This window comes from Camelus ferus, chromosome 5, assembly GCF_009834535.1.
Source record: "Camelus ferus isolate YT-003-E chromosome 5, BCGSAC_Cfer_1.0, whole genome shotgun sequence".
NCBI classification, from domain to species: domain Eukaryota; kingdom Metazoa; phylum Chordata; class Mammalia; order Artiodactyla; family Camelidae; genus Camelus; species Camelus ferus.
The window spans coordinates 77,327,415-77,340,811 of record NC_045700.1 but is presented as its reverse complement, the minus strand read 5'-3'; the positions used below and the strand labels follow the sequence as shown (position 1 = coordinate 77,340,811).

Sequence of the window (13,397 nt, the reverse complement as noted above, 5' to 3'; positions counted from 1 at the left end):
CATACATAACATTATGCTGGCTAGAGGAAAACTGAAAAAAATGGCCATGTGAAAAATTTGACATATTGTGCTGAAGACTTATAAATGATAGATGCACAATAAATATTTCTTTATAGATAAATTTTAAAAACCAGCCAAAAAATCTTGCAATAAGTTGTTATATGACTTGGGTAGGGAAAAAATAAACCTCTTGAAATTTTATGGACTCATAAATGACAGTATTTGTATAAGCACTCTGAACACATATGAACAGACCATATCCCATACAATGTGTTATATTTCCCACAAAAATAAATTCTTTTCAGTGGTAAAAACAAAAGGAAAATAGCAGCAATATTTAACTTACTGGTTGCTTGCTAGTGCCTTACATGGCATCTATTAATTCAAACTTCAACCCTTGGAAGTAGGCTTATTATTTCTATTAAACAGATGAAGAAACTGAAGCTCAGAATGGTCAACTATTTGGTTCAAGGTTAAATAATCCATAATAGCATGGCCAGTGTTTAAACTCAGCCCTGTCTGATTTTTAATGACTTTAACCACTAAACTGGCTGCCCACCTTTATGGAGGAGAAAAGTAGGTAAGTAACACTTCATGGTGAACAATTTGTTTCAGGAAGAAGCATTTCAAATAGGAAAAAAGTGCACATAAATGATGCAGGATGTATTTATGAACTGGGGCATAAACACAGAGTTTTCCAGAGTGTCTGGCAGGGCCCAAGGCAACTCTTCAGTAGAAAACCTTCATCTGTATTGCAAATACTACTTCTGTGTTTATCTATAACCATGAACATAACATAATATTACAGATGACTGGCTACATGATTTTATGGGGAAAACAATGAAAGCACAGAAGTTCAAGAGAGCAGGAAAAATTGTGAGTTAGAGTTCATAGAAAGCTTTATGAATTTTGCAGTACTCTGAAGTAACTCCCAGAGGGGAAAATACTCAAATTGAGACACTTTCCCTCAGAAATCTTGAGAAAATCTTGACATCTTAATTCATTTTCTGAGCTTAAATATTCTAGGCTAGTCTGGTGGCACTGTAATAGCCTGGGCAAACATTTTTATTTATTTCACTGTTGATACCAATATTTGTGCTACAAGCTGCTGCCTGCATTTGCTGCTATTTATTTATTTCCTACAGATCAAATTATTGGCCGAGACATAACGTGCTTTTTGGTGAAGTGCTCCTTGTGTTCATGAGCAAATGGAAAAAGCTTCCATTTTAAATGCAGATTTTTGCCACATGACTGAATTAATTCGTGTTGTAAATATGATCTGTAACCACTTGGTATTCATGTCTATATGTGTGTAGTAGAAGAGCAATCGAGGCAAATACATAAATCAAGCAAGTGTCCTATTTGCATGGGTGGGTGGTCAATATGTCAAAGTACTATGTCCAGTTCCAGGTCAACCACTTACCTTCTGTGAGCCTCAACTTTATTTCCCCTAGTATTTGTAACTCCATTTTATTGAGTTGACATTAGAACAAATAAGGTAATATGACTGGATTTTTGTAAAACTATGAAGTATCAAACACACATTTTCTATTAATGTAGGATTACTTGGTAACAAACACTGTTCTCTTTGGCTTCTCTTGTGTATGTGGATAAATAAGAATAAGAACGGAATTTTAAAACCAAACAGTATAGTGCTTACAATATATAGACATAAGTTCAAAGAGAAAACTAACTCTTTGGAGCGTCTCACAGCAATGTGGATGGCATGGTGGAACATTTTTGAATCTGGAACTCACAAGGGGTTAACCTTCAAGGTGCAGAGTGAGCCCTGAAGCCTCTAAGAACGTTAGGTAGTGACATTGCTCCCCTGATCCCTCACCATTCACACTTTGCTGGATTCTGAAATTAGCAATGATGGTTTGAACCTTAGGTCTATTACGAAGTCTTTTTACTTACTCTTCCTGAACCTCCATTTCTCACCTGTCAAATGCATATAATATCGCCCTCACATTTCTGTTGTCAAGACTGAAGGAGACAATATATGTGAAAAGCCTTTGCAAATTGCAATGGCTTCTACAGAGAGCAAGATATTATGACAATTCACTTAGGCTATCTAGATACCCTTTCAAGATGTCAATTTCCTCTTAGTGTGGAAAAATGGGTTGATGGAATAATAATGTGATGGATAGAATTTGGTTTAAATGTGTATTTCTGGCTACTTTCTTCTATATTTCAGATCTGAGCTTACTATTTAAATTGCTTGAAGATAAGGGAAAGATTCCTAAAGAGAATATTTCTTAAAAATTAATCCTGCCTAAATGTTAGAAGAAATAGTGAGTGGCCACAGTGTAATGTGCATCAAGTAGACACATGGACTCCATGAGGTCCTGGACCTAAACTCAGAGCAAGGGGGACCCTGGCTCCCTCCCAAGAGTGGGACTGACTCAGGGGACCCACTTTCTCATTGACAGCTAATAAGAACAGAGGACATTTCTCTTCCCCGTATATGGACTATAATCTAATGTACTTTTTATCTTTTCTCAAGCTTTCTGACTGTTCTGCCATCCAATTCCTGTCGAACCCACAGACACATGAGGAAGACAGGCTGAGAGTGTTTGCTCTCGCATCCATTTTCCTCAGTATTCTGTGTTATTTATTTATTTTTTCCAGTTTGAAAATATACAGAAATGTAACGCATTCCTTTCGTCTCCATAGGATCCCTGTCGTTGAGTTATACGTATTTTAATGCTATGCTCTAGAATGTTATCAAAAATTGATTTAAAAAAAAATCTCCAGCCATATGAAGAGCCTCTTGATATTTTATAAAAATCACTGTTGAAGATACTATCCGTTCCATATTTTCCGGTGATGCTTTAGAAAAAGGTCTATGCTAAATATTTCCTTTCGGATTTAGTGCTGAAACTTTGTCTTTGCTCTCTGAACTGATCATTTTTATCAGACAATGAAAAACCTAAGTTCCATTTTAACAGAGACCTTGGCTAATATGTTCATCCTTTGTAAAGCCCAGGACAGTAAAGTGCGTATAGCAGGGACTCTGAAAATATTTGTTGAATGAATTGATTCAGTCATAACTTCTCTTTTTATATTGGTTGCGAGGAAGCTTAGAGCTAAATGCAGTAACTATAAAAATGTTGCTGACATTTATTTTCCTCAACAATTCTGCTTTTATGTTTTCAATTTCTCTTTAAACAATTTCATTGAATATATTTTAACTATAAGCCCTGCAGATACTTTGGAAACTGGTACAGAGTGTCATTAAAAAAATACATTTTATTTTCTAGATGATAAAAGGCAAATTAGGTTTAACTTCATGATTGTTATGTTTGTTTGTTTTACATCGAATAACTTATAAAATTAAGTACATTTTTGGTGGAAAAATATATAGCCACTTTCATGAAGAACGATCAGACTTTTAGACAGAAAAGCAGCACGATCAGAAAATACACACACCAGATGAAGAAAAACAAAATTGTTGCACTTCACTTTTTTTTCCATTACAAAGACATGAGGGCCATAGATATATATATATATATATACACACATAAAAGAAAATGTTGCAAATTTCAAGAGGTCTAAAATATTTGCTATATTAAAAACTTCCAGAAGGAAAGTTTAATATTAGCATTTTGAAGCAGTGGAAATCCTTGAAAGCCCTAGCTCTGTGGTTTTGTATAATTGTGTTCTCTGAACCTTTCTGCAAGTGAAGAGAAAGCCCTAAATCTAAGCCTGTCTTAGACTGATGAAGGGAGAATAGCATTAAGTGGCTTGTTTAGCTCATCAGACAGGGATCCTGTCTGCCTTGAAACAAAGAGATCCAAAGCTCTTGATTCAGGACCCGCTTATACCTTAGGTCTCATTAAAGTAGAGAGGGCAGAATAGAGACCAAAGTCAGACATAATCAGAAAGTAACACTGGCAGGGATTGATCTGGCAAGTTCTTTGGTTTCCTAGTGTCCACTTCAGTAACATGCCTGCAGGTCACAGAATTCACAGCTCTACTTAAGTTCAGTCACACTTTAGTTTTATGGGAAGCATGGCTTTCTTAGTTTGCTTTTTTTTGTGTGTGTGTAAATCAGCCCCTACTCGTCCTTCCTTGGAGTCTTTCTTTTTAAAGTGATACCAAAAGGAAAAAAAAAAAAAAAAGAGAGAGAGAGAGAGATGCAGCATACTTATTTTTAGATTCAGGCTTTCTTTAAAGTATATTTTCATTTATATAATCAGAAATATGTGTTCTTGTATTAATAGCGGCAAGGTAGGCTCAAAGGGAAAAAGGGGAGGAGGCTAAAAGTTTTTAACCTACAGTATTAAGGACATATGAGGAGAAAATGAGAGCACGTTAAGATCTGTACTTCCCTCTGGTGGGAGAGTGCATGACTGTTTTACAAGGGAAGTGACTGACATTAACTTAGCGGTGAGCACATAGCAAACTTCTAGGAACATGAGTCACACAGTTCCAGTTTTCCCTCCTTAGGGAGTTTTGAGCATGTGAAACAGGAATTAAGAGGGCAATGATACACTGAGTCTCTATTTGGTTCCTTTTACTGTTTGCAAAGTATGTTTCCCAAAATTCAGGAAAAATGCAAATAACGATTGGACGCCTGGAAATGTTGAGGGGCGTGACTGTTATTTAAATGATGTTTAAAAAGGGTCCATATTATATTTTTATAAGATCATCAATAGAGATAAAGACATCTAAATTAAGTCCAGGGAAATTTTAAAGTGTGTAATCAATGTTTAATTAGAAATTGCAAGCTTCAATTGACATTATCTTTGTTCCTGTCTTAAATTAGGATGTCAACAAACATGTATTTTTAAATTTTACTTTTGTCTCAAAAGTTTTTCTATGGGACTTACTAGATAAACTTGATGTCAGATTAGAAGATCTTGGACAACACTGAGTGTCTGAATAGCTTTCATTTGCATGTATTTAAAAACACATTCTCCCATATGACCCAGGAATCCCACTCCTAGGCTTGTATCCAGAAGGAAGTCTACTTCAGGATGACACCTGCACCCCAATGTTCATAGCAGCACTATTTACAATAGCCAAAACATGGAAACAGCCTAAATGTCCATCAACAGGTGACTGGATAAAGAAGAGGTGGTATATTTATACAATGGAATACTACTCAGCCATAAAAACCGACAACATAATGCCATTTGCAGCAACATGGAGAATGTCATTCTAAGTGAAGTAAGCCAGAAAGAGAAAGAAAAATACCATATGAGATCGCTCATATGTGGAATCTAAAAAACAAAAACAAACAAACAAACAAAAACAAAGCGTAAATAAAGGACAGAAATAGACTCACAGACAGAGAATACAGACTTGTGGTTACCAGGTGGGTGGAGGGTGGGAAGGGATAGATTGGGATTTCAAAATTGTAGAATAGACTACACTGTATAGCACAGGGAAATATACACAAAATGTTATGATAACTCACAGAGAAAAAAATGTGACAATGAGTGTGTATATGTCCATGAATAACTGAAAAATTGTGCTGAACACTGGAATTTGACACAACATTGTAAAATGATTATAAATCAATAAAAAATGTTAAAAAAATAAAAACACATTCTCCAGTTCAATAAAGACATAAGATAGGAAACAATGTCAATTAAAAACATTGACACTGAAGATCGGAGCTCATCTGTTGGAAACCAAACTCAAATGTAAAATTTTTTTGGAATAAAAATTCAACTCCCCAACTCTTTGAAAATTAGCAAACTATTAATATGCAATATGAATAATATTGAGAGAGTGATCAACTCCATTGTGATATTTATTGGTGCAATTTTATAAATGCACACATATTTGCATATTGATGCTAATCAACTTGAAGAGTTCTTTGTTTCAGGGGCAAAATTCTCAGGGAGAGGCTTGATTTTCCTAGGAGTCCAATGATGGATGATTCAATGGAGGAGATATTCATAAAATTTACATTTTTGAAGATTTTTTTTCCAAATGAATCACTTTGTAAAATGGGTTTAATAAAGGTATTTTAAGTGCAATTAGTAAGTTACTCCTTGTATAAAAGTGAGATCCTTGTGAAATCTACAAATATTTTAGGCTACAGTAAAATTAAGTATCTCAGGTAGTGACCTAAAATACCAAGATAGAGCTGTTATTTGTAATAAAATATAGAATTTATCTTGGTATCATTTAAAACTTAAAATATATACTATTAGTTTCAGACCTTAATTTTCCATTATTATCTTTTATTACTTTTAATATTTTCCTTTGGATCAGCATATTCCAAAGTGCATTCTTGGTATCACTACTATTGCAAAATGTGTCACAAAAAATGTGTTATCCATCAAGTAAGTTTGGTAAAAGCTACATATTATTAGGAATTATTCATAATTATTTTAGATGTAATAATGATATTATAATTTTATTTAAAAAGAATTGATCTTTTAGAGATGCAAGCTAAAGTATTTGTGAATAAAATGATGTAATTTCCTGAATGCATTTCCACATATTTTGAAAGCGGGGAAAGATAAGCGTGGGGATGGGACTAAGTTAGCCATGAGTTGATATTCCTGAGTTTGAGCAATGAGAACATGTGGGTTCATTATACTATATAGCCTACCTTTATGTGTATTTTGTATATATTAGAAATTCTGCACAATAAAACACACACAAAAAAAACATTAAATAAACAAAAGATGCATATCTCTTAAAATGCTTACAGTGCACAGAAGAGCTATGAGGAGTTCTGGGTAAAAAATTCATTTGTTTATCTGGGCTCTTCCCAAACCTATTGATCATGGACTGTTCTTCTCAAGGCACACCTAGTAATCTCACTCCTGGACACTCAGGAACAGCTCTACAACGTCCACAGAGAACTCATGTTTTTTCAAGTATCTTCGTCCATGATAATTCTAGGCTTCTAGCACATGGAAAGTTTTATCTACATGTTGAAAATCATTAAGATAAAAACAGAAAATTCAAAATAAGATTCCTTTTGTTATTTTCAAATTCTGAGAGGTTTGCGGTACCTAGAAATAAGAAATATGATTGACTTTTTAAAATTTCATCGAGATTTATTACGTATATAAATATAATGGCAGAAATATTGTTAATGGAAATGCAAATTCAGAAAGAGTGAATAGTAGTCCATATTTCAAAAGATAAGCCATTTTTGATTGAATATTAGCCATAAATCTAGTTAGAAATGTTTAATAGCTAAATGGACACCTTTTATAAAGTACTACATATCATTATCAACCTCAATAATTTTATTTTTATTATATTATATTTTTATCTTAAGTTTCTATAAAATTTAAGAATCTGTTAAAATCTTATTTGAACACCCACAAATTATTTCTCACCCTAGGAAAATTATATTAAGCAAAAATATTCCTCAAAATAATATTCTATAATTGCTAAATGATTTACATTTCCACATAAAATGCTTTATAATTTTATGTGTCAGAGCTATATTTTAGTTTCTAAGTAAATTAAAGAAATTTATCATTTTTAAAATAAATTATCCATCTTTTTAACTTTGCTTCTAAACAGAGACAGCCTGTATTGCTATTTATAGCTATCCTTTCTTTTTAGCTTTTTTAGAGACTAGCAAACTTTTTTATTGTTGACTTTTATAAAAATTCAAACAAGAACATTTGCATTTATTACATCATACTGCCAAAAATTGCATTAATTTCCACCGATGCCCGTTAATTTGATAAATGTTTTGTCATTTGTACCATTTGCACTGTCAAAACAAGTTAATTATATCTTACTGACATTTTTGACAACTGCTTTAACTATGGTAAAAAACAATTGTGTCTTATTTGCTTTAACAAAAATTAAATCTTGCCTGTTGAAAGTCTGAACTAAGCAAGAGAAGACGAGCACACGTCAGAAGTCTTGCCAGCTCAATTTAGGATCAGTGGTAAACAGTGATTCCCCAGGACTCTTTAATAGGAGTGCTCGTATTTTGTAGTAGAAAATATTACATACCTGCATAATCTGTTCTTGCATAATGCCCATCTTCAGATTTAGTAGTGGTAGTTGTGTTATCTGTGTTAAAAATTAACAATAAAGATTGATTAGCTGTTTCCTAGATATTGTCAAACATATTCTTCTAACAGTATCTTCATTACAATTAAGGAATCTTCACAACTATACTTCAAAGCCATCTGTATTTAAAGCAGATTTACAATGTCAGTTTCTGATTGAGAGTGAACACTAGAATGATACAGGCTTTCTAAAGTTTAGGGCAAGGAGAAGGTTCACAATTATAACTGAGATAAGCTGGGTAAAAGAATAACAGGTCAAAAACCAAGAAAACGTTTTGTTTCTGAACAAGAAGCAAAATAGAACATTCTAGTACATCCTGCTTTTAAAAATGTACTGGAAGTATTTCTTTTGAACCAATGCATAAAAATAGTGTGATTGGCTTTTGATTTCAAGGTGGTCTAATAAATCTTTAGATTGTTTGCTAAAAATGATTTTCCATTTTTTTCCCCCGTGCAAGGAGAATGTCTGCTATTTCCTGAATATTGGCTTCTGTGTTGAGGGCATTGTGACGATACAGCCACATTACACAGGAAAAAATATGGATGGCTGCCAATGGCCCTCAAACTCCAGTAATCACCACAACTGCTACAGTAAATTTTACTATCCGTTATAAATCAGAATTGTCTTTCCAAAATGAAATAGCTGCCTAATAAGGAGTTATCGCCACTTTTCATTTCTACACAAAGACTAAAGACATTTTTGGAAATGAATTTTGGTGTGAACATTACCTTGACATCGACCCAACGACATGACTTCAATTTTCTCCTGTTTCTGACATGATGCTTCTTTGATTTGACATGCATTATCATAAGATTTCCCATCAGAAGCACAGAGGGGATTGAAGTTGGTTTGAGAACAGTCAATGTTGCACACACACCTAAAGGAAGAGAGAAATAAAAACATGTAACCACATTATAAATAAAACACAAAGTGGAGGAATTGCTAGGTGGGCAAAATGCAAGTTGGTAAAATCGGACTGTCCTTCTGGGGAAGTTCCTTCACTCCTCCACCGGAGATGAAAAGAAACACAGAACTAATCGAAAATTATTCAAAAGACTGAGCAATAGATGAAAATTAGAAGGGAAAACTCAGAAAATAATCATCGGTTAATCTCTGCCACTGGAAATTTTAAAACATGTACATAAACTTCCATGCTGATGCCTGCAGAATTTGAACAGGCTGAAGTAGCCATGAAACTGCTTTACAATTTCCTCAAATGAAATCTGACTGTGTTACTTCTTTTTCTCAGGATCTTTCGAATGGTGAAAGCTCAAGGAAAATGATTCAGAGGACATTTAAAAGAAGGTACACAAGGACATTATTTGAAATGCAATCAGGAGTTAAAGTTCTTTAGCATACACGAGGATGCACCTAAGATGTGCTAAACAGCAGTTTTCAGTGGTCCTTAACATTTTGAGGATACCATCAAACCCTTTGAAAATCAAGGAAAAGGTATGGATCACTCCCTAGAAACTCCTTTACTCATATAAACAACCTTGCATAATATTTTAGGGGTTTCATGGGCCGCTTGGAGTCTGTCCCATGGAGCCCTTTCCCATATACATAAGACTCTTTTTTCTAGTTTCAGTTTTAAATAATACGTTGATTATCACTCATGATTTTAATTGTTTTCTAATAGAGATTAAAAAATTTGGTGAATTAATGAAACTTAGGTCTCTTGAATTAAAAGAATTAGATATTTTAAAGCAAGCTTTTTATGATTTCTCCTATGTTCTTATAATTCTCTGTATTTTACAATCTACTTCGTCACTCAGAATTTTGTGTTTATGTGTGCAAATATGTTACTACCTTCGAACATAAACTCCTATTTTAAATTTTTATTAATATTTATATTACTTTTCTAAATAGATGATATGCTTCTCGAGGTGGTGAGCCACACACTTTACTTCTGTGTGTCTTACTTAGAACTGGGTGTGGAATATAATGATAACAGTAGCAAGCAGCTTACCGCATGCTGGGCTCTTAACACGCATTGCTTCCTTCAATCTTCACAACAGCCATTTTATAGACCAATGATATTACATAAGGTCAGAGAGCTAGTAATTGTGGAACAAGGACCCCCTACAGATGTGTTAAAGTAAAATACAACTCCTTTCTTCTCACCACAGGCTGTGTATTGGAATTTCCAGGAAAATTTTTAAACATGGCCATTTATAAGCAGGTTTCTGGGCCTCCGTAAATCTGGGGGGAAAGCCTAGAATTCTGTATTCTGAAGCAGTCAGCCTGGCACCAGACTCATTTCCTGGGAATCACTGCTTGATCAGTTTGTTGATTGAGTGAGAGAAAGTTTGTCTACACACCAGTGCTTCTCACAGTGTAGGCTTTAGACCATCTGTATCAGAATTACCTAGATCTCTGTTAAATATGCTGGCAAAAAAAAATGTGCTAGTTTGCTTAATTTTTTGGGGGGGGGGTAAGAGAATTGCTTTAGTTACACTTGGTTATTTTTAATATTTCCCTTATTTAGGAACAGATAGGACAGATGGTAACCATTTCTATATGCTGAAGTCATTGAGAGTGGTGTTCCTACCTCAGCTGTGATGTTCTATATGATGACAGCTACTGGGATCACGACACTGCTTCCTCAGCTCATTTTTGGCATCTGAAAATTCTGAGATCAGGAGCTCCTACGTGCTCAAAGAACTTTTGGTCCTTTTCATAAGGGATTTGGAGAAGTGACTGTAGATCAGGCTGGTTCTTCCTTAACCGTTCGTAATAAATAAAGAGAGGGGGCTGACTTTTTGTATTTTTAAAAAGATAGCTTCATTGACCTGGAAGCCAGTTTAGGTTTTGACTGTTGTTGTGCTAGACTCTAGGGACCACCTCCTTGAAAGACAGTGAAGTAATTATCTGTTAAGCAGCGACAAAGCAGAGAGAAAATTGTGTGAGAATCTCTGTCTATCTAAAGAGTAAATAATGTGAGATATCAAGGGCTTTGCAGGTTTCTCCAAATTGAATCCAGAGAAATTCAGGGATGTACACTATATATAATCTTGACCAAAAAATAACTGGCAGTTCAGAAATCCGTTTGGTATCATAACAAAATGGTGAAATGAGAATAGTGATGGAAAGAGAAAATTTGAACTGAATTGGCCAGATTCAATGTTTCAGTGGAAAATTCACTTAAGCCATAGCACCAAATTAAACAATTGTTCAGGATATCTTACAAGATCCTCCTTTTCCAATTTTCTAAATTTTTTTTTTCAATTTGACCTATCTGATTTTAGACCCACAGACTTTTTGCTGCTAACACCTTCTTCCCTTTTCTTTCCTAGCAACACTCGTTCAGGGATCTCCTTTCAAGGTTTGTTTCCCCTTTGGAAATTCTTCATTCTTGCTGCCTCTAACAAAGCCTTTCAGGAAATGGCAAAGAAAAAAGTGCAGACATTTGGCATTTCTATTCTCATCTCAAAAGGAGGACCTAGATTCATTCAGGTGAAAGTAAGATGTAGTTTTGCTGGGATATAAGCTTCATGAAAGCAGGATTATACTTATCTCTTTCTCTACTGTATAGGGTCATTATACTTCCCTCCTTCCTCCCTCCTCTTAGGGCCTTGCATATATTAAAGAAACGCATAAGTATCATAAAAATTTTTGCTCAAGAATTGGAAATTAGAAGTCTATGGTGAATATTTTTCTTTCTTTGATTGTGGAAGAAGCTTCAATGATTTGCTGAAAAGGCTTAAAAACTATGTAGCTCAGGGAAAGAGAAATGCTGTGACTGGCTTACCAAGATTTACCATCTCTGTGTTTATGGAAGACCAATGAACTTTGATTGTATGATCATTCTTTACTATATATATATTTTTTGTACCTAAGTTTATTAGGCTTTATTAGTTAGAAAACCATGCAAGATTCCAGAATCATGGTCTCAAACTCTAAGTCCATCTTGACTTTTATCAGCAGTGGCTAAATCATCTTTGTGTTCCTTGCCCCGTACAATACCTTGCACACACTAAACTTGTAGTAACTGTGGGTTTAACACATACACAAGTGAAATGAATGAGTACAAAACATGATTTTATATTTCTAAAGAAAAGATAAAATTAATACAAATTCCTATCACTCTGCTGACATAAAAACAGATACAAGATAGCTAAATAATTTTATTGGCAAATATTAAATGTCCTCTCTGAGATCAAATGAATATTCAGTTGAAGCTGAGGATAATGATAATAATAATAATTTATTTAATGACAGTGCCTGTCCTAGTGCTGCATACTTGATATGCTGTTAGCCCTTTCATCCTTCCATCTCTATGAGGTTGTTCCTATTACTCTCTCCATCTTGCAGAGAAGAAGATGTAGGCTCGGAGAAGGACACAGCTTGTATGGAGAAGAACCTAATCTGAAATGTAGGGAGTCTGATGCCAGAACCTGCACTGTTCTATGTATTGGTCAGTACAGTGAAAAACAAGATAGACCAAAATTCCTACTATTAACTAATTAAAGGAATACTTTGGATGAACAGGGCTTGAAAAAACAAGACTATGTCTACTTTTGGACGACTTACCATGATTTTATGAATTTATATCACATTGACTCAGTCTCTGTCTTCCCAAACAAACGATCCAGGCTTTTTAGTATCATAGTATCATAGGAATGTATCAGAGAATGTTAGGTTTAAGGTATTAAAATGTGTAACTGATACGTATTAATCTGACTATTTAAGGCATCAATTGTTCAGAATATTTTATCCTTAACAAAACTCTATATAAAGTTGGCTCCACAGAAAAACACATTTAGACAGACACACACTTACACATAAATACACTCCAGCTGACTCTACTGAAATTACAAAATTACAGTGTTTTAGCGCTAAATCTTTTCTAAGTCTCTGCTTCAAAACTTCTAAAGATTCTGGAATTTTTGGAAGTTCGCATTCATGGAGCAGCAGGGTTTTGTGTGTTTATACGAGTGAATGAATTTGTATGTGTGTGTGTGGAAATCGGGCTCACTGGTGGCATTTACTACATTGTTAATGTGCCTATTATCCAGTTCATATCTTCACTTTTCTGCAGCCTTCTCAAGGGCAATGTGTCTTTTTTTACCTTTGACTTCCTGGTACTTAGTACAGTGCATCATAGCAAGACTTCAATAAATGCTTGCTAAATGAATTACTGAGATAGTGGTGAGATGGATTTGAAAAAAATTAAAGAAAACAGTCATTGTCTAGACATTAACACACGGGAGAGAGACCCAGTGATGTGTTCAGATACACTCTCACCTAACTTTGTGCTACTTGGCACGTGGAATCTGTAAGGAAGGAGAAGGACCTTGAACGACTAAGGTTCACCTTCCTCCTTTTATTTGTGTCTACCCAGACAAAGGAAACGGAGGCTCACTAGCCCTTAGTGGCTTTAATGA

At 34.5% G+C, this 13,397-nt stretch overlaps 1 protein-coding gene across 1 annotated transcript in view; it reads right to left on the bottom strand.

Moving 5' to 3' along the window:
* The window catches only part of TMEFF2 (transmembrane protein with EGF like and two follistatin like domains 2), a 223,558-nt gene that overhangs the window by 41,310 nt on the left and 168,851 nt on the right, over window positions 1-13,397 (bottom strand). Inside the window, exons 6-7 of the mRNA XM_006186808.3 lie at window positions 8,739-8,887; window positions 7,951-8,010 (exon numbers count right to left, since the gene is read on the bottom strand). Of these exons, the coding sequence (XP_006186870.1) occupies window positions 7,951-8,010; window positions 8,739-8,887 (209 nt within the window). The remainder of the gene's footprint in view (window positions 1-7,950; window positions 8,011-8,738; window positions 8,888-13,397) is intronic.